The sequence below is a fragment of the Malaclemys terrapin genome, chromosome 4 (assembly GCF_027887155.1).
Source record: "Malaclemys terrapin pileata isolate rMalTer1 chromosome 4, rMalTer1.hap1, whole genome shotgun sequence".
Lineage (NCBI taxonomy): Eukaryota > Metazoa > Chordata > Testudines > Emydidae > Malaclemys > Malaclemys terrapin.
The window spans coordinates 124,893,321-124,914,035 of NC_071508.1; the positions used below are offsets into that span (position 1 = coordinate 124,893,321).

General features: G+C 44.2%; 1 protein-coding gene across 4 annotated transcripts in view; it reads left to right on the top strand.

Moving 5' to 3' along the window:
- CCDC197 (coiled-coil domain containing 197) overlaps positions 1–20,715 on the top strand; it is a 47,172-nt gene that overhangs the window by 21,183 nt on the left and 5,274 nt on the right. For 3 of the 4 annotated variants that reach the window (XM_054026329.1, XM_054026328.1, XM_054026330.1), the window contains 5 exons: positions 4,611–4,805; positions 7,584–7,629; positions 9,599–9,775; positions 10,393–10,550; positions 17,099–17,181. In XM_054026329.1, the coding sequence (XP_053882304.1) occupies positions 4,696–4,805; positions 7,584–7,629; positions 9,599–9,775; positions 10,393–10,550; positions 17,099–17,181 (574 nt within the window). In that variant the 5' untranslated portion in view covers positions 4,611–4,695. Of the gene's footprint in view, positions 1–4,454; positions 4,806–7,583; positions 7,630–9,598; positions 9,776–10,392; positions 10,551–17,098; positions 17,182–20,715 lie in introns of those variants that run through there. The other variant, XM_054026332.1, reaches the window with a different exon arrangement.

The window sequence follows — 20,715 nt, forward strand, 5'->3', positions numbered from 1 at the left end:
GCTACAGGCTGGGGACCGACTGGCTAAGCAGCGGTTCTGCAGAAAAGGACCTGGGGATTACAGTGGATGAGAAGCTAGATATGAGTCAGCAGTGTTCACTTGTTGCCAGGAAAGCCAACAGCATATTGGGCTGTATTAGTAGGAGCATTGCCAGCAGATCAAGGGAAGTGATTATTCCCCTCTATTCAGCACTGGTGAGGCCACACCTGAAGTATTGCATCCAGTTTTGGTCCCCCCCCCCCACTACAGAAGGGATGTGGACAAATTGGAGAGAGTCCAGCAGAGGGCAACGAAAATGATTAGGGGGCTGGGGCACATGACTTACGAGGAGAGGCTGAGGGAACTGGGATTATTTAGTCTGCAGAAGAGAAGAGTGAGGAGGGATTTGATAGCAGCCTTCAACCCCCTGAAGGGGGGTTCTCAAGAGGATGGAGCTAGGCTGTTCTCAGTGGTGGCAGATGACAGAACAAGAAGCAATGGTCTCAAGTTGCAGTGGGGGAGGTCTAGGTTGGATATTAGGAAACACTATTTCACTAGGAGGGTGGTGAAGCACTGGAATGGGTTACCTACGGAGGTGGTGGAATCTCCATCCTTAGAGGTTTTTAAGGCCCAGCTTGACAAAGCCCTGGCTTTAGTTGGGGTTGGTCATGCTTTGAGCAGGGGATTGGACTAGATGACCTCCTGAGGTCTCTTCCAACCCTAATATTCTATGATTCTATGATAACAGTGTACAAGAATAACTCTCGTAGTAGTAAACATCTAGGATATTCATTCTTGCATATATACCAACCCATTGCAGTATAACAAGCATCTCACGATCACTAGCAGGGATTGAACCTTGGATCTTTAGCACCAAAAAACACAAGCCGCTTCGTACTGCATTGCTGAATCCTGAAGCTGTGAACAAGCAGCAGATGTTGTAGTTGCTGAGGCCAGCCAGTAGAGGGAGACATGATCACATGTACAGTAACTCCCCACTTAACGTCCTCTTGCTTAACGTTGTTTTGATCTTATGTCCCTGCTCAATTACATAACATGCTCCATTTAAAGTTGTGCAGTGCTTCGCTATGCTTTGTCCACAGCTGGCAGCCCCCCGAGCTGCTCCCCTATGCCTCCCGTCTGCCAGCAGACCCCACGGATCAACGCCTTCCCCTCTTCCCCCCGCCTCCTGCCCACGGCAATCAGCTGGCTTGTGGCATTCAGGAGGGAAGGGGGAGGAGCGAGGACTCGACATCCAGGCTCCCCTCCCTCCCCTGCCTTCTGAACACTGCAAACCAGCTGATTGCTGAGGCAGGAGGGAGCCTGCACTCGGAGTCCTCACTCCTCCCTCCTGCCCCCTGGACATCGCAAGCCAGCTGATTGCTGGGGGCAGGAGGGAGGGGGGAGGAGCAAGGACACAGTGCACCTCCCTCCTCCTTCCCCTGCCCCCCGGCAATCAGCTGCTTGCAGTGTTAAGGAGACAGGGGAGGGAGGGGGAGCCTGCGTGCCGTGTCCTCGCTCCTCCCCCCTCCCTCCTGCCTCCTGAACGCTGCAAGCCAACCAATTGCCACAGGCAAGAGGCAGGGGAGGAAGAGGGGAGGAGCGAGGACTTGGCGTGCAGAGTAAATGGGGGGGGAAGGAGGGGAGGTAAGAAGAGGCGGGTTAAGGGTGGGGGGTTGGGGGAAGGGGTGGCGTGGGCGGGCCGAGGGTTGAGCCCCCCACCCCTGGTGCTTGCAGAGTAGGGGAAGCTGCTGCTGCGCAAAGTGCTTCTCCTAGCCTACAGCACCGTCAGTCTCCTTGCCTGCCTCATTGTCTCCAATGCCAGTGGGCTGTGGCTGTGTGGGGTAAGGTGGGGGCACCTCCCAACTATCATACTATACTGTACAGTATGGCAAAAAAAAATTTCCCTGGAACCTAACCGCCCTCCCCCCCATTTAAATTCATTCTTATGGGGAAATTGGATTTGCTTAACATCGTTTCACTTAGAGTCGCATTTTTCAGGAACATAACTACAACATTAAGTGAGGAGTTACGGTGTTAAGCCAGTTTACCACACATTGCACACGAATTGCATAATGTATAAAATGATTTGGAAGTCGAACACTGAATGGTTTGTTTCAATCTGTAGAGGAAATGTGTAGCTATGTTTTATAATCACAAACCTTCCTAAAAAGCTCCACTTCCTGCAAACAAGGACTCTGATGAATATGCTAACAATATCTCAGTGAGGCAGCCTGCAGAGAGACCCACTAATGTTACAGCAGCACCTCCTTATCCACGTTTTTCATTTTGCAGAGTATAATCAGAACCAAAGCTCTTTTGTTATAAAAAGAAAATCCCTCTATATTTTAAATCAGGATAAAAACATGTCTGTGGTTATTGGTTCAGTGTTTAGGTGGGCTGGAATGTTTCATAATCATGTCTATTTGCTTTTGCTTTAAAAGAAAAAAAACAAGCAACCAGAAAGATGTAACAGAAACCACTGGAGCCTTTGGAGGACACTGAACCCTGGCATGTGATATGAGCATTGCCTTTTGTAACCTTAACCCATCCCACGTGCTTGCAGTCAGTAATAAAGATCAGTCCAGCACTGCTGGGTTTCACACCTGAGTTACAGACCATTAGGGCCAAATTTTGCTTTCAGTTACATTAGTGCAGCTCCTGTGAGATTAGTGGGGTTGCACTAGAGTAACTGAACAAAATTTGGTCTATAGAGTGCATAGAAGATTCATAGAAATAAAACTACAGTCTCCTTTTGATTAACTAGAAGCTACATACATAAATACTCAAAATAAGAATAGCCCCCTAACCACTGACACTTTGTTTTCTAAACAAAGTGACAAAAGTAATGAAGGAAATAGGTATTTTCTACTTTTAGATCTCCTCCCCCCCCCCCAGATTCTTGGAACAGATTTTTCACCCCACCTGAGTTCTGCTTGGATGCAGTGGAGGATGTTGGTTCCATGATCCTGAGCTGCCCAGCACAAGTTAAAGTGGCAGAAGAGTAGTCACATTGGGATGGCAACTGGCCCAGGAGACACCTCTGCCAGCTTTCTGTTGGTGGAGAATTCCCCTGCCCAGGTAGAATTTGTCACTATCTATTTCCAGGTGCTTTTAGTCAACTTGCACTATGCACACTTACATGATATAAAGTGTATGGAGTGGACCAGAGAATGTGTCCCTTTATCATTAGAAGTGTTTGTCAGAATTATTGGGCCAGTTCCTATGTTGATTTAAAAGAGCGGATCTCCATTCATTTCAATTCAACTATTCCCATTTACCCCAGCTGAAGATCTAGCCCAGTGTCTTTGGACCCAGAAAGTATTTAAGAGAGAGTCTCACAGCTTCTTCCAAAGGGCTTTGTAAACTATGTTTAAAATCTTAAGTAACATAATATACAAATGACATACACTGACTAGTCATGTGATGTTCTAGTGACATTTTCTGTACTTTTAAAAAAAATCAGGACTACAACTGGATCTAGTAAGAGAAAAACAATAGATTGCAGGCTCCTCGTGATTTAAAAAAGAATCCTGCAGGAGGTCAAGGGAATAGGAGATGGAGCCTTTAACCACAGAGGTTGACGGTTTGAATTCAATAAAGGTTGATTGATATTGTGCAAAATATATGAGCTTATGGTTGTGTGTGGTCGTGATGTCATGAGCTGGTGGGACACAGTCTAGTATGAATTGTACAGGTGTCCTCTTGACAAAAATCATCATCCAGATTAGAACCACTATAAGCATCTCAGAAAGACCCCCACCTGCTGTCTCCAAAAAAAAAAACAAACCCCAAACCAAACCATGTTGACTGAGCCTCCTTGGGGATCCCAGTGTGGGGGCAGGAGCGAGGGTGGTTCCCAAACTTGCACAGCCACAGCCTGCTCTGTGGAAAGGGAACTTCAGTGCCCAAGTCTCTTAGTCCAGTATCATTTATCAACTCATTAGAAGTCTGAGAGGTTTTAAACAGGGATATGCTGCAAAAGAATTGGGAACTGTGGGGGAAAGGACAGAATTAGGCAAACCAAACAGCTTCCAAAAGCTCAAACAAATGTCACCCCAAACTTCCATTTTTAATGTTTGTATCCTTAAAGTATTCAGGACTTGCTTTTATTTTTCCTTTATTTCAGTGCATCTGGACCGGGCTCTTTTACTGCAGATGTCAGGCGGGGGAGGGGGTGTTTTCCTTTTCCAATTGCAATAAAAACAGGGTGTTTTAATGAGATTGCTGTGCATAGCTATGCTGCGGTGTTATTCCCTGGGGAAGCAAAGCCCAGCCAGCCACCCTCAGCGAAGACACTCTCCCTGCACTGAGGCCCTGATCCCCTCTGTGTCCCGCGTTCTCTTTTAGAACGCGGCCCAGGGTTGCTAGGGGAACGCCGAAAGAGGCCAGCTACTGAAAGGTAACTGTAGCAACAGCAAACTCACCTCCTCCCTCTTCTCCCCCTCCCCCCACTCTCGCCCGCCCGCCTTCCCCCGACTCTTGTGCGTGAGCTCTGCAGGAGCTTTGCAACACGTTCTGAAGCTGCTACTAAAATAGACTGCTCTGCATCGCTCGTGCAGTTAAAACAATGCACTTCTAATTGCTTTGTTGTAGTTAGACGTCTGTTGCAAACTTTTCCCCTTCTGCAGCAGGAGAACGACGCTGCAACGCACATGGTTTGTGCATGAAGTATTGCAGGGAGGGAAAGTCGCTAGCTAGATTCCCGAGCTCATCATGAGTGACCTGGAGTCCCTGGCAGTGCCAAGGAACGATCATCCTAGGTACTCACAGCAGCTGGAAAACAGAAGGAGGAACGTTTTTGTAACCCAGTTAGGGGAACACAGGTAGGTGATGTCACTTGCACTCACGGTTTTATTTCCTTGAATCTAAAGTCTAAAAGGGGAGTGTTAAAGTGAATGTGCCTGTGAGACCTGAGTTTCAGAAATTGAATTCCCCTTTCCCTGTGTGTTTCTAGACATTTAGAATAAGAAGAACAGATAGATTAGTATTGAAGTAGCCTTTACGTAGACATATAAAAATAGCTCCCTCCCCTGGGGATCTGCCTTGACTGTGGAGTTTATGTCTCAGGGACTGAGCTATCTTGGATGATGCTTTTAGGCTGGACAATTTAGTCAGATTGAAGCCATCTCAGTTTCGACTATAAAATTATTGTTTGTAGCATCTGAACGTGTCCATGTATTGTATCTGAATCGATCTTGCAAACCCAGAGTAGAGTAGAAGACAGCAAGGCACGTAATCATTTAAACTTACAAGGTATAGAAGATAGTATGGAGTCTATTAAAAAAAAACAAACCCAACCATGCATAATGAGACTCATATGCACAATTGGCAAACTCAGCCCTGGAAAAGTCCAGGACAAATCTGGGAAACTGAATATGTGCAGCAGCTGCTGCATATGTGTGTCCTGTTAATCTGTCTAGTTTGCTGTTTGTAATGTGGCCATCAGTGTGATTTCTGTTTGCCAACATACTGTAGTTGTGACATAAGTATGAATCTACCATATCTGGTTGACTTGCTGGCTGTCTAAAAAGTCATGAGAGGTCAAGTCCTCATGTGTTTTGGCAGCCATTTCTTTTTTTATAAAACATCTTTTCAAAAGAATAAGTAACATACCAGACATGCCCATTAGTTCTAATTGTGCACATTTAAGGGCCATATCTAGAGTTTTATAGCACCCTAGACTCAAATATTTCAATCCCCAGTAATACAAGGCTCAAGGCTTCTAACCCTCATGACTACAAACAAACCAAAATGGAAAATGATAACTTGAGACATTTTGCAGTGGGATTAATCTTGTAATGGAAACTTAAATTCTTGTTCCAGTTCTGCCTGACTCTGTGCCCAGGGGCAGGTCACCAACTGCCAATGTTTCACTTTTCATATTTGTAAAACAAAAATAACATTCATCTATCCAGGTACTTATCTGAACATTTGAGAATACTTCTGTATGTCTCACGGTGTTGTGAGAGCACTAAATTAATCTTTTATACAGTGTTTAACTAAGGACACCAGGGCAAACTTCTAGTCTTAAGAGAAGGAAACCTTTAATGTGCACACAAGAGGTCTCTTTCAGAATCTCACACTATAAAGAGCACTGAACTCAACTTATTGGCCATAGAAAGATGAAGTGAGTCTACCCTATTGGGATTTGAACATGTGGATTTAAGTTTTATTAATGACCTTGGCACAAAAAGTAGAAGTGTGCTAATGAAATCGCTGATCATACAAAGTTGAGAGGCATCATCAATACAGAGGAGGATCGGAATATTATACAGGAAGATCTGGATGACCTTGAAGACTGTAGTAACAGAAATGGGATGAAAGTCAATAGTACAAAGTGCACGGTCATGCACTTAGGGTCTAATAATAAGAATTTCTGCTACAAGCTAAGAGCTCATCAGTTTGAAACAAAAAAAGAGAGACCTGGGTGTGGGGGTCGATTATAGAATGACTAGCCATCAATGTGAGGCAACTGTGAAAAAGGCAAATGCGCTCCTAGGATGTATTAGGGAAGGCATTTCCAGTAGAGATAGAGAAGTATTAATGCCATTGTACAAGGCGTTTATAGGACCTCCTCCGGAATACTGTGTACAGTTCTTGTCACCCATCTTCAAGAAAGATTAATTTAAAGTGGAGCAGGTGCTGATTAGGGGAATGGAGGGCCTATCTTATGAGAAGAGGCTGGAAAGCTTGGCTTGTTTAGCCTAGCGAAAAGAAGGCTGAGGGGGCTTATGAGTGCTCTGTATAATTACATCAGGGGTAAATACCAGGGAGTATGAAGTGCTATTTAGGCTAATGGATAATACTCTCACAAGAGCAAGTGGATATAAACTTGCCATGAAAAAGTTCAGGCTGGAAATTAGAAGAAGGTTTCTAAACATCTGAGTGGGGTGGTTCTCGAACAGTCTCCCACTAGGAATTATGAGGGCAAATAACTTAATTCTCTTTAAGAGAGAGCTGGACAAATTTGAGTATAATTGTATGAGGGAGTTGCTTGTGATTGGGGGGCGGGGGAAGGGGCAGGGCTCAACAGCCCTGGGACTCACTCCCAGTTAATACAGGGATGGCCATGACTAGAGATAGTACTCTGGTGAGGTGGGCCAGGGCTCTGAGAGGGCACTGAGCATTCTCTCTCTCAGGTGCTTGGCTGGCTGGTTCTTGCTCATGTGCTCAGAGTCTAACTGATCACCATGTGTGAGGTCGGGAAGGAATTTTCCCCCAGTAACCTTGGGAGGTTTTCACCTTCCTCTACAGCATGTGGGTGCAGGTCACTTGCCAGCTACACCTGGGTCCATCTCACTTAATCAATTCCCTGCCATGGCAGGGGATTGGGCATTGGTGCATCAATCCTTCCTATTCTCATGCCTGTGGCACACAATAGGCTGGTCTCTTGTGGGTCTTGTTTACTTTGGACTCATTTTCTTTGTTGGGTTTAGTGTGTGGGTGCTGAGTGGTGTTGGTGGCCTGTGATATACAGGAGATCAGACTTGACAATCTAGTGTGGTCCCTTCTGGCCTTAAACTCTATCACTCTGATCTGGCCTGTCAAAAAGGTGTCCTTAATTCTCTCCATGTAAAGGTGACTCTCATTTGTTTTCCCAGGGAAGAAGAGGATAAAGACGTTACTCATATCCCCATCATCAGCGAGGTTAGATGTGGGGTTTTTTGCCTCCTCCTTTTGTGTCTGTGTGTCACAGGGAACATAGTTCAAGAGGTTCCCCTTTAACAGGGTGCTGTGTATGTGTCTTCAAGACTCAGATCACCTGTGTCTGTCTATATGGGAATTGTATGGCCCTCATTGGTGTAGGATCTGAGTTTGGTGGCTGGATAGCTGCGTAGGGCACCTGAAAATTTGGGGCACCACCGGGACCATAGGCGATGACTTCTCATCTTGCCCGGGGATGCTGGACCCCATCTGCTCCAGGCCCCGTCCCCACTCCACCCCTTCTTCCAAGCCCCCGCCCCACCTCTTCCTGCCCCTGCTCCATACCCATCCCACCTATTCCCCGCATCCTTCCCTGAACGTACCCCATCCGCACTCCTCCCCTTCCCTCCCGGAGCTTGAACGCCGCAAATCAGCTGTTTGCGGCACTCCAGAAGCACTGGGAGGGAGGGGGAGGAGATGGTAAGCGCCGGGCCGCTGGGCGCGAGAGGTGTGGGGGGAGGTGGGTTGAGGGGAGGAGCTTGGTGCCAGTTCCACATGGGTGCTCCAGCCCCAGAGCACCCACCCACGGAGTCCACATCTATGACCGGAACTGCAGGTAAGAGCAGGTCGGCTCCTGCACATCCAGTGCACGCTGCAGCCTCCTTACTAGGCAGAAGGCAGGGGCCATATTCACAGAGCCGAATGCGCCGGCTCAGGGGTACCAGTTGCACTGGTATAGGTGCACCAGTATAGGGGCACCAGTATTCACAAAGCCAAATATGCCAGCGTAGGGGCACCAGTTTAATAATACTGCATAGGGCCCCATAAATCCTAAGGACAGCTCTGTAGGTGAGACCGTGGAACCCTTTTCCTCAGTAAAATTACCTCAGCGCCACGTATCAGTTGCTGAGGTAATGTGATGACATAGTTGCAGAAAGTTCCTTGAAAGGATGCTGCAGACAGCTCAGACAAGAGTTCTGTTCAAATGTGGGCCTCTCAACCCTGGCCAAGCCATGTCATTCTTTATATGGGGGATTTCTTTTGCAAAAACACCTCAGTGCTCTTTTTCATACACACACAAATACGAGAGGCCAATTAACAAAGAGCATTAACAAACCAGTGTGGGCACCAAGCCGGAAAAATATATTCTGATAAGGAAATAAATTTCAGCTTCAAGCTTCCAACTTCCATGGGCCCAATCCTGACATCTTTAGTTAGGAAGACTCCCACTGACCTGAATGGGAACCTTGCTGTGGACCTCAGTAGAAAGTAGAACAGACTTTTATTAAGGACTTCAGGACTGGGTTAAGAAAAAAGACAATGACAAACCTCCTGAGGGTTTAGTGACACCTGCTAATCACTTTGTAGTTGGGATGTCCTGTCACATCTTAACGCCTTAACACCATCTTCTGAAGCATCTTATCCAACATGGTAAATTCTGAGTCTTCTCTCATTTACCCCAGTCGAATTCCATTAACCAAAATGGAGTTATTCTTGAGTTACGCCAGTGGAGAATCAGGTCCTGTGTGCATTGCATTGCCATCAAGACTGGATTGTAGAAAATGTTGCCTGTGAGGAAATAAATACAGCCCAGCTGATATTAAGCCCCTGCACTGATATATAGCTTATGTCCCTCTGTATAAATTCTTTTCTCACGTTGTGGTCACATTTGGCAGGTTGGGAGCTCTGGGCCACTACTGTCTGCTCTCAGTGCAGTCAAGGAAAGCTCTGTCATTTGCCTTAATAGGATCAGGACTTGGCCCTAAAACTGCAGCATTCATGTTCTTGTTTGAATCCTTGTTTTCTTATTTTAACCCGTACCTTGAGGGCAAGGGGATAAAAATTATTATTTTGTTTAATACTTTAAGACAAAAAGTAATGATGCACTGAATTTGTTTTTATGCAAGACCTATGGGAACTTCACAGGAGTTTATGTGCCTCTATTGATTTGAAAACCCAATTCCACTTGTAGGCCCCCAGCAAGATTCTTGAGACTGATGCAAACTCTTTGCAAAAAACCTTGGTTCTGAAGAAAGAGGTTGAAGTTGATCGTGTCACGGCAGAGCTGATTGCTAAGAGGCAGGAATTTAAAGAGCGGATGGAAGCTGTGGCTCAGCGGAGAGCACAATTTGCAAAAAAGCAGCAGGATGTAAGCATCATTTCCCATCTGTGTTATGAGAAGAGAGCACTCAGGGTCCCTGAGGAGTTAGCCTTGGTCTTTTCACATTCCCAGGACTCTGCTCTGGTGGTTTGCATATCTGCACACCTGCTTCTGGGCCTGGTGCAGTCAATGGTGCATTTGAGTGCTTGGCAGAGTCATGTTGGAGCAGGCAAGAGCTGCAGCCTGGTATGCTTTTTCCCAAGTGAGAGCAACGTGCTCTCCTTCGCCCTCTGTCTGATCACACTCACAGTGATAAGAATGACTTTCAGATTGCTCCATCAGCATTGGGTTGATCCTGAAGGCCTCTGTAGACTGACACTGCTCCCCTCTGCTTATGCAGTAAAACATGTAGGGCTAAATTCAGCAGTGACACAAATGTTGGTGTCAGGTACCTAGTGGGGACCTGATCCGTCATCCTACAGGAATATAAATGGAAACAAACCTTGGTCTTGTAGATTTGTAAAACTTTAGTTTAACAAGGATCAGCAAGCAGAACACGCACACATTTCATTGATTTTACCCAAAGTCCCTTCCCTGAATGGAGTGTTGCCCTGGTTTATTAAATATGTCATCTTTTTTTCTTTTTCTTTTTTTTTTTTTGCCAGAGCAGGAATCAAGCTCTTAAATTTGACAAGTTTCTTAAAGAAAGTGATGTGAAGAGGAGGCGTGCACTCCAGAAATACAAAGCAGAAGTAAAAATGAATGAAATAAAACAGAGGGAGATAGATAAATTGGTAGCAGAACTTGAAAAACTCAAAGTCAGGTATGCAACAGACCCATCTAGGGTTATCCAAAGAGTTCACTTTCCACCACCCACTTAAAGAGTTTTACTATATCATTTTGCATATGTCTTTCTAACCTGTGTTTGTGGCTTGGAAACCTAAACTTCAGGTTTGCATTGTAGTAATCTAGACCCTGAAAGTTCAAATACTAGCAGGATCAACTCAGTTTCTCAGATTTCTCAGGTAGATAACGTACATTCCATGGAGTGGTAAAACCTTCAGAACAGAGCTAAACCCCCAGATTTGAACATGTACACATTTTGTGAAAGCTTAAATCAGAAAGTCCAGAACTTTAAGAACGTAAGAATAGTCCTACTGGGTCAGACCAATTGTTCATCTAGCCCAGAATTCTGTCTTCTGATGCCATTGCCAGATGCTTCAGAGGGAATGAAGAGAACAGGGTAATTAGTGAGTGATCCATGCCCTGTCTTCCAGCCCCAGTTTCTGGCAGTCAGAGTTTGGGACACCCAGAGTATGGGGTTGCATTCCTGACCATCTTGGCCAGCCATTGGTGGACCTAGCCTCTATGAATTTATCTAATTATTTTTTTACCCAATTATACTTTTGGCTCTCACAACCTCCCCTGGTAACAGCCCCAGGTTGACTGTGTGTTTTGTGAAGAAGTACTTCCTTTTGTTTGTTTTAAACCTGGTGCCTATTAATTTCATTAGGTGACCCCCCGGGTTTTATGCTATGTGAAGGGGTAAATAACATTTCCTTATTCAATTTCTCCGCAACATTCATGATTTTGTAGACCTTCTATAAAATCCCCCCCTTAGTTTCTTTCTAAGATGAACAGTCTCAGGCTTTTTAATCTCTCCTCATGTGAAAGCTAATCCAAACCTCTAATAATTTTTCCCCTTCCCTATATTTTTTCCAATTCTAATATATCTTTTTGAGATGGGCTGACCAGAACTGCACATACTATTCAAGGTGTGGGTGTATAATGGCTTTATATAGTGGCATTTTGATATTTTCTGTTTTATTTTCTATCCCTTTCTTAATGGTTCCTAACATTCTGTTCGCTTTTTAGACTGCCACTGTACATTGAGCAGATGTTTTCAAAGAACTATCCACAGTGCTCCAAGGTCTCTTTCTTGAGCGGTAACAGCTAACTTAGACTCCATCATTTTGTATGCATAGCTGGGATTATGTTTTCCAATGTGCATTACTTGGCATTTATCAACACTGAATTTCATCTGCCATTTTGTTGTCAAGTCACCCAGTTTTCTGAGATCTCTTTGTAACTCTTCACAGTCCGCTTTGGATTTAACTATCTTGAGTAACTTTTGTATCATCTGCAATCTTTGACTTCTCACCAGGGATCCTAGCTTTCCGTGATTTAAAAAAAAAAAAAAATCTCTGACAAAAAAAAAAAAGAAAATCTGTGTTTTTCCACAGTTAAATGAAACACTGAACTTTAGTTTCCCTAGCCATAATATATACAGGTATCAGTTGAACACAAAATTTTATTGCTATATTTACAATTTTTGGGCTGACAGCCCAAGCCCGCTACCCTGGGCTTGGCCCATTCTCCTGACTATCCGCATTTTTGATTATCCGATCTGGCCACAGTTCCAATTAGATCAGATAATCAGGGTTCCACTGTATATATTTTTATTTTTTCACAAAATGTAAAAACTAAAAATGTTCTATAAAAATGTTGTTCCTTGTTTTTTCCATGGCAAGCGGATTTCTAAGATCCCTGCTTCTCACTGTTTAGCCCTTTTTTTCAGATCAACATAGTCATAAATGAATAGCTCTGTTCCCAGTATAAATCCCTGGGGGACACCACTATTTACCTCTCTTCCCTGTTAAAACTGACCATTTATTCCTACCCTTTGTTTCCTATCTTTTAACCAGTTACTGATCCATGACTCCTTACTTGAGGGACCTTGTCAAAGGCTTTCTGAAAGTACAATACGCTATATCCACTGGATCACCCTTGTCCACATGCTTGTTGACACCTTCAAAAAATTCTAATAGATTGGTGAGGCATCATTTCCTTTTACAAAAGCTGTGTTGACGCTTCCCCAACATACTGTGTTCATCTGTGTGCCTGATAATTCTGTTCTTATAGTTTCAACCAATTTTCCAGGTGCTGAAGTTAGGCTCACCAGCCCGTAATTGCCAGGATCATCTCTGGAGCCTTTTTAAAAAATCGGCATTACATTAGCTATCCTCCAGTCATCTGTACAGAGGCTGATTTCAGCGATAGGTTACATACCACAGTTAGTAGTTCTGCAGTTTCATATTTGAGTTCCTTCAGAACTCTTGGGTGAATACCATCTGATCCTGGTGATGTATTACTGTTTGATTTTTCAATTTGTTCCCAAAACTCCTCTATTAATACCTCAATTTGGGACAGTTCCTTAGGTTTGTCACCTAAAAAGAATGGCTTTGGTGTGAGAGTCTTCACCATATCCTCTGAAGGATACTAGTGGAGACTGATGCAAAGAATTGATTTAGCTTCTCCACAATGGCCTTGCCTTTCTTGAGTGCTCTTTTAGCACCTCAATCATCCTCCAGTGGTCCCACTAATTGTTTGGCAGGCTTCCTGCTTCTGATATAATTTACACAAAATCTCACAGCATTTTTTTTTATTTTGCTAGTTGCTCTTCAAATTACTTTTTTGGCCTGCCTAATTATACTTTCACACTTGACTTGCCAGAGTTTATGCTACATTCTATTTTCCTCAGTAGGATTGGCTTCCAGTGGATGTCTTTTTGTCTCTGCCTCTTTTATCTGTTTAGCCATAATGGCATTTTTTTAGTCCTCTTGCTGTTTTGTTTTTGTTTAATTTAGGTACACATTTAGTTTGAGCCTTTATTATGGTGTTTTTAAATAGTTTCCATGCAGTTTTCAGACATTTCACTCTTGTAACTGTTCCTTTTAATTTCTGTTTAACTAGCATCCTTATTTTTGCATAGTTCCCCTTTTAGAAGTTAAATGCTACACTGGTGAATTTCTTTGGTATCTCCCCCCTCCCACCCCACCTCACAAGGATGTTAGATGTAATTACGTTATGGTAGCTATTATTGAGAAGTTCAGCTATATTCATCTCTTGGACCAGATCCTGGGCTCCACTTAGGACTAAATCAAGAATTATTTCTCTCCTTATGAGTCTCAGGATCTCCTGCTCTAAGAAGCAGTCATTAATGGTGTCTAGAAATTTTATCTCTGTATCCCGTTCTGAGGTGACATGGTCCCAGTCAACATGGAGATATTTGAAATCCCACAGCATTACTGGGTTTTCTGTTATTATAGCCTGTCTGATCTCCCTGATCATTTCACAATCACCGTCCTGGTCTGGTGGTTGGCAGTGTATTCTTACTGCTATTTATTCAATATGGAATTTCTATCCAGAGATTTTATGGTACAGTTTGATTCATTTAAGATTTTTACCATATTTGACTCTGTGCTTTCACATATGGGGCCACTGCCACACCAGTGCGACCTACTCTGTCATTCCTGTATATTTTGTACCCTGGTATTACTGTGTCCCATTGTTTATCATGGTTCCATCACCTTTCTGTGATGTCTAATATATCAATATCCTCATTTAATACCGGGCACTCAAGTTCACCCATCTTAATATTTAGACTTGTAGCATTTGTATATAAGCACTTACAAAATTTGTCAATATTTAGTTTTCTGCCTTCTACTTTTCCCTGTGTCATTGGTACCTACATGTACCATGACCACTGGCTCCTCCCCAGCACTGCACATAAGTCTATCTAGATGTTTCGAGAGCTCCACAACCATCACACCCGGCAGGCAATTCACCATGTGGTTCTCCCAGTCATCACAAACCTAGCAATTTATATTTCTAATAATCGAATCTCCCATAACTGTTAGCTGTCTCTTCCTAGTAACTCTGTAGGTTGGTCCCATCTCTGCTTAATTACAACAATCAAAGAGACATTCAACAATCAAAATCAAACAGTATGTTTCATAAGACCTGAATTGTCCATGGGGCCTTTGGTCAAACTTTCCTCTCTCCCATGTACTCTTACCATTTACTGTATGCTGCTTTTGCTACATTCTACTCGGTAGGCACTTTAGTTAAAAAGGGGGGACTAGTCAAGACAATTATTTGTGAACATTTTGCAAATTCACATCTCTTCGATTTGCTTTTGAGTGATATCAGAAGTAGTAGTTGATAAGGGTCATCCAATCAGGGAACAGAAACAATACCGTGCGACACAGCTTGCGTATTGAAAGATGAAGATAGAATGTTTGTTGTAGCCACTTAGTTACACACACTCAGGCTGGAATTTGTTTGCAAAAAATATTAGTGAGACAACTATGAACAAAAGACGTGTAAAAGTCATGCTCCATTTGTGGACAGCTTGCAAACATTGCTATTTATTATTTATACTGTGGTAGCACCTAGGAGCCCCAGTCTTAGATCAAGGCCCCATTGTGCGAGTCACTACACAAACACAGAACAAAACGACAATCCCTGCCCCAGTGAGCTTAAGAACAAAGGGCTAAATTCACTGAATAACTTGTACAGGTTCTGAAGCTCTTAAGTCTTCCACCAGAAACTGAGAACAGGGCGATGATATTAAAAACATGGAATTTAATATAAAATAAATAACACCTATTTAATTAATCCAAACCCTCCACTTTTAATGGAGCTGGTACAGAATTACTATACTAAATCCCTGAACAATCCAGCACCTTGATGGTGAATTTAGGTCCAGCTGTCCACAGAGCACACGTTTCATTTTACAGATGGGCAAACAGGAGATTAGAGAGACAAAGGGGTTTGCACAGGAAGTCTGTGTGAGAGGCAGGAATAGAATCCAAATCTCCTGGTCCTGGGCCTTAACACGACTGTTCTTTTTTTGCTTTTTACCATCAGAAGATAAAAGCCCTTGTGGCTATGGGGGAAAAACGTTTGTCATGGTTAGACTCAAAAGAACATAAGAATGGCCATACTGAGTCAGACCAAAGGTCCATCTACCCAGTATCCTGTCTTCTGACAGAGGCCAATGCCAGATGCTTCAGAGGGAATGAACAGAACAGGGCAATTATTGAGTGATCCATCCCGTCATCCAGTCCTAGCATCATATATTCCGAGACCAGAAGAGACCATTCTGATCCTCTAGTGTGACGTCCTGTATAGCGTAGGCCCGAAAACTTCCCCAAACTAATTCCTAAAGCATATCTAAACCATCCAATCTTGATTTAAAAATTGTCAATGATGGAGAATCCACCACAACTTTTGATAAATTGTTCCAATGGCTAACTGCACTCTCATCATTATAAATTCATACCTTATTTCCAGACTGAATTTGTCTAGCTTCAGCTTCTGGCCATTGGATCGTGTAATAACTTTCTCTGCTTGACTGAAGAGCCCACTGTTAAATATTTGTTCTTTATGTAGGTACTTATAGACTGTAATCAAGTCAACCCTTAACCTTTTCTTTGTTAAGCTAAATAGATAAACACAAAGGGTATGTCTACATACAAAGAAAAACCTGCAGCTGCCCGATGCCAGCTGACCTGGGCTCACAGGGTTTGGCCTGCTTCATTGCTGTGTAGACTTCTGGGCTTGGGCTGTAGCCCGAGCTCTGGGATGCTCCCACCTCGCAAAGTCCTAGAGCCTGGGCTCCAGCCTGAGCCCAGACTTCTACACAGTAGTGAAATAGCCCCGCAGCCTAAGCCCCGCGAGCCGAGTCAGCTGGCATGGGCCAGCTGCGGATGTCTAGCTGCTGTGTAGATATACCTAAGAGCTCAATCACCATAAGACATGTCTTCTAATCCTTTAATCATTCTTCTGGCTTTTCTCTGAACCCTCTCCAATTTATCAACATCCTTCTTGAATTGTGGCCATCAGAACTGGATACAGGGTTCTATCAGTGGTCGTACAATTGCCAAAACAAGAAGTAAAATAACCCTCCTACCCCTACACGAGATTCCCTTCTATATGCATCACAGGATCACAGCTGTTTTGGCCACCACATCGTGCTGGGAGCTCATGTTCAGCTGATTACTCTCCACGACCCCCAAATCTTTTTCAGTCACTCCTCCCCAGGATAGATGGGATGATCCCGTGGTTCAAGCAGGCCACTAGAGTCCTAATCTCATTGGTAATTGACAAAATTCCCATTGACTTTATTGGTACAAGGTCCCAAGAGTGTTGGGTTCTTGGCTTTGTCACAGACTAGCTAGATAATCGTGGGCAAGTCACTTAACCTCTCATTGCTTCAGTTTACTCATTTATGAAAATACACTATGACTATAATAGTACAGTAATGCTATTCTAACAACACTAACTTCTGCGCGGTGTTGGGAGGCTGAACTGGTTGGGCACTTTTGGATCTGATGAAGGATGCTATGGCATTTATATGCAACATACTTACACCATTATTCACATTACTATAAGGGAAATCCTTTCCCATGGGTAGTGCAAGTGTGACAAGAAGCCATAATTGACACAGGGGATTCATGTAATTAGCTCCTTGTGCTCTCATTGGTTTTTATTAAACTTTAAATATTTCTTGCTGCATTTTTACAGACAACAGAAGCTGCAAAAGAAGGTAGCCAAGCAAAAAGTGTATGAGGATTTCCTACTGAAAGTCATTGACCAGTTGCCTGACAGTAAGTGCTCTTACACTACATCTGCAGTCTCCTTAAGTGTAATAGTAGTAACTTTCACTGACTCATTTTGCTCCTGTCACCTGGCCACATAGCCTAGTCATCGGAACTTTATTTCTGCTCTGCTCTGCATGTTTGCTATGGAAAGAAAAGTCCGACATGCAGCTTATCCTTGGAATAGAAAGGGATGAGGTTTCAGGCAGTTCTTAGCTCCCGTGGGAGTTTGTTCCACAGCCATGGACCAGCCCCCCACGAAAGCTAAGTTTTATCCTTGCAGTGGGCAGATCCATTGTGCCCAGCAGTAGAGTGATGATCCACAGATGACTCCTGCCAAAGCTTCTGGGGATCTTTTAGGCATCCTTGGCCCAGACCATTTCTCCTTCCCTATTTATTAAACAATTGGAGTCACTAGAAGATGCTCCAGACTAACTTCTCACTCAGTGTTTCTCAACCTGTGAGTTGCAACCCAGAGGTCACAAGGTCATGAAAGGTAATCAGGGGGTGGGTGAAGTAGAGGGAAGCATTAAATATTTTATTACAATATAAAGTAAAGGAACTCCTCCACTCCTCGCACACTCTTACCCTCCAAGGGCAAGCATTCTCTGGCAACATCTCAAAGCACAAATAACAATGATAAGCCTATAGAGTTTATCACTGATACCTTGTAACTCTTGTACTAAATGTAATGGGGTCATGAACATTTTCGCTTTTGACTTGGGGGTCACCAACGTGAAAAGTTGAGAAACCCTATTTTAGCTTACAGGCGTGGTATTTTGGCTGATATAAGCTCATCTAGTTTTAAAATATGTGGTTTATCTTTCAGTTTATTCCTATCATAAGTAAATACAGTGCAGCTTATTATTTGCATATCAGATACTTAATTAATTTTTCCAAATCTCAGATTATGCCTTGTTACTTGCACATTCCTCATAGAATAAGAATGTGCTTAAATGCATCAAAACATCCATCTGAGTTCTTTCGAGTATGTCAGGTCTTGGTTCTCTAGCCCAGACTCAAGGCTGAAGTGATAATTGTGCACTAAAAGGTAATCAGATTATCATAGATATCTCTTCTGACAGCCATTTAACATCTAGTCAGGTGTTAAGTCTATAGATTATTCATCTCTTAGCAACATTCAGAACCTGAGCCATGGAAATTTACCAGTTTCCCTTCACAACCCGGTCACGTTTGCGTGATGCGAATACCTGCTTAACTCAGAATTCATGACTAAGAGTAGATTCTTTTAAGCAGACTCTTCTATGCCATATTTTACTTTTTGGTACAAAATCTTAATTCTTGTCCCATCCTATTGCCGGAGAACCTGGTTCTTCTGATTCTGCACTTAGATTCTCTTGTTGTTATATGATATCAATATTCTGTCCTGTGAAAAACTCTTATAGCCTCTGACCAAGCTTCCCACAAGTGAAATGTCCCTGTAATAGAACCAGTGCCATCCAGTGGTGGAGAGGTACAGCTACATTTCAGTACATCTCTTAAAATGGACTGCATTATATTGTCGTAGAGACATAATCATAGAATTTGAACCACCAGCTCATCTAGTCTGACCTCCTGAATATCACAGGGCACCAACACCACGCAGCACCCACACACTAAACCCAACAACTGAAATGAGACTAAAGTATTACAGCCTACAGGAGATCAGACTGTTGTGTGCCACAGGCAGAGAATAGGAGCGACTAATGCACCAGTGCCGAAGGCCCCTGCAATGGCAGGGAATTGATTAAGTGACATGGACCCAGATAATCCCGGCAAGTGACCTGCACCCACATGCTACAAAGGAAGGTGAAAACCCCCAAGGTCACTGCCAATTTGACTTGAGGGGAAATTCTTTCCTGACCCCACTATGGGGATCATAGACTCTGAACACATGAGCAAGAGCCAGTCAGCCAAGCACCTGAGAGAGAGAATGCTCGGTGGCCCCTCAGAGCCCTGGCCCACCTCACCCAGTGTCCCCTCTCCAGTCATGGCCATCCATGATGCTTCAGAGGAAGGAGATAACCCCAACTCCCAGAATCCATTGGGGGAGGGAGTGGAAATCCCTTCCTGACCCCTGCAGTTGGCCAACTGACACCCTGAAGCATAAGGTTTTAGGAACATAAGACATAAATTGCAATTGATCACTGGGGCTGCTGAACCCTGCCCCTTATCATCACAAGCAGCCCTGTCATTCAATCATACTCATAAATTTGTCCATCTCTCTCTTAAAACTAATCCAATTATTTCTCCCCACAACTCCTATTGGGATGTTGTTCTAGAACTTTACCCTTCTGATGATTAGAAACTTTCTTCTAATTCCAGCCTGAATTTGTTCATGGCCATTTTATACCCATTTGTTCTTGTGCCAACATTGTCCTTTAGCTTAAATAGCTCTTAACACTATCTGGTATTTATTCCTCTACACCTCGATATATTTATTGAGAGCACTCATATCCCCTTTCAGCCTTCTCTTTGAGAGACTAAACAAGCCAAGCTCTTCCAGTCTCCTTTCATAAGACAGGCCCTCCATTCTCCTGGTCATCCTAGTAGCTCTTCTCTGCATCTGTTCCAGTTTGAATTCATCTTTCTTGAATATGGGTGACAAGCAGAGGTGAAAGTAAGCGGGTATGGTACGGTATGGCATACCGGCAAGAGCCAGTACACCGTGCCGGACCGCACCGGCTTCCACGGCGGGGATTTAAAGGGCTCTGGGCTCCCCGCCGCGGGGAGCCCAGAGCCCTTTAAAACTTGCTTGCCGGGCTGGGGCCGGGATTTAAAGGGCTCTACGGTCCCGCGTCTGCAGGGAGCCCAGAGCCCTTTGAATCCTGCCCCCAGCTCCGGCAGCTGGGCTAGGGCCGGGATTTAAAGGGCTTGGGGCTCCCCGCAGCGGCGGGAGCTCCGGGCCCTTTAAATCCACGCCTGAGCCCGGCTGCTGGGCTGGGATTTAAAGGGCCCGGAGCTCCGCGGCGGCTGGAGCCGCGGGCCCTTTAATTTGCCCCTGAGCCCCGGGGGCTCCCAGACACCTCTGCAGCTGGGAGCCCCAGGTTGATTTAAAGGCCCTGGGGCTCCCAGACACACCCAGTGCCCCAGGGCCTTTAAATCTTGAGAGGCCCTGTCTCTTCCGGTTGAGGCCATGCCTTTTCCGGATGAGGCCACGCCACCTCAGGACTCTGGCAGTACCAGTAAGTCCTGTAAATTACTTTCACCCCTGGTGACAAGAGCTGTACTGTGTACACAGTATTCCAGATGAGGTCTCACCAGTACCTGGTATAATGGCATTAATACTTCTCTATCTCTACTGGCAATACGTAATACATCCTAGGATTGCATTTGACTTTTTCACAGCTGCATCACATTGCTGGCTTGTAGTCATCCTGTGATCAACCCACCTACCCAGGTCTCTCTCCTCTTCTTGTCACTTCCAACTGATGAGCCCCCTGTAGCAGAAATTCTTACAATAAGACCCTCCTAATGCATGACCTTGTACTTTGTACTATTGAATTTCATCCCATTTCTGTCACTCCAGCCTTCAAGGTCATC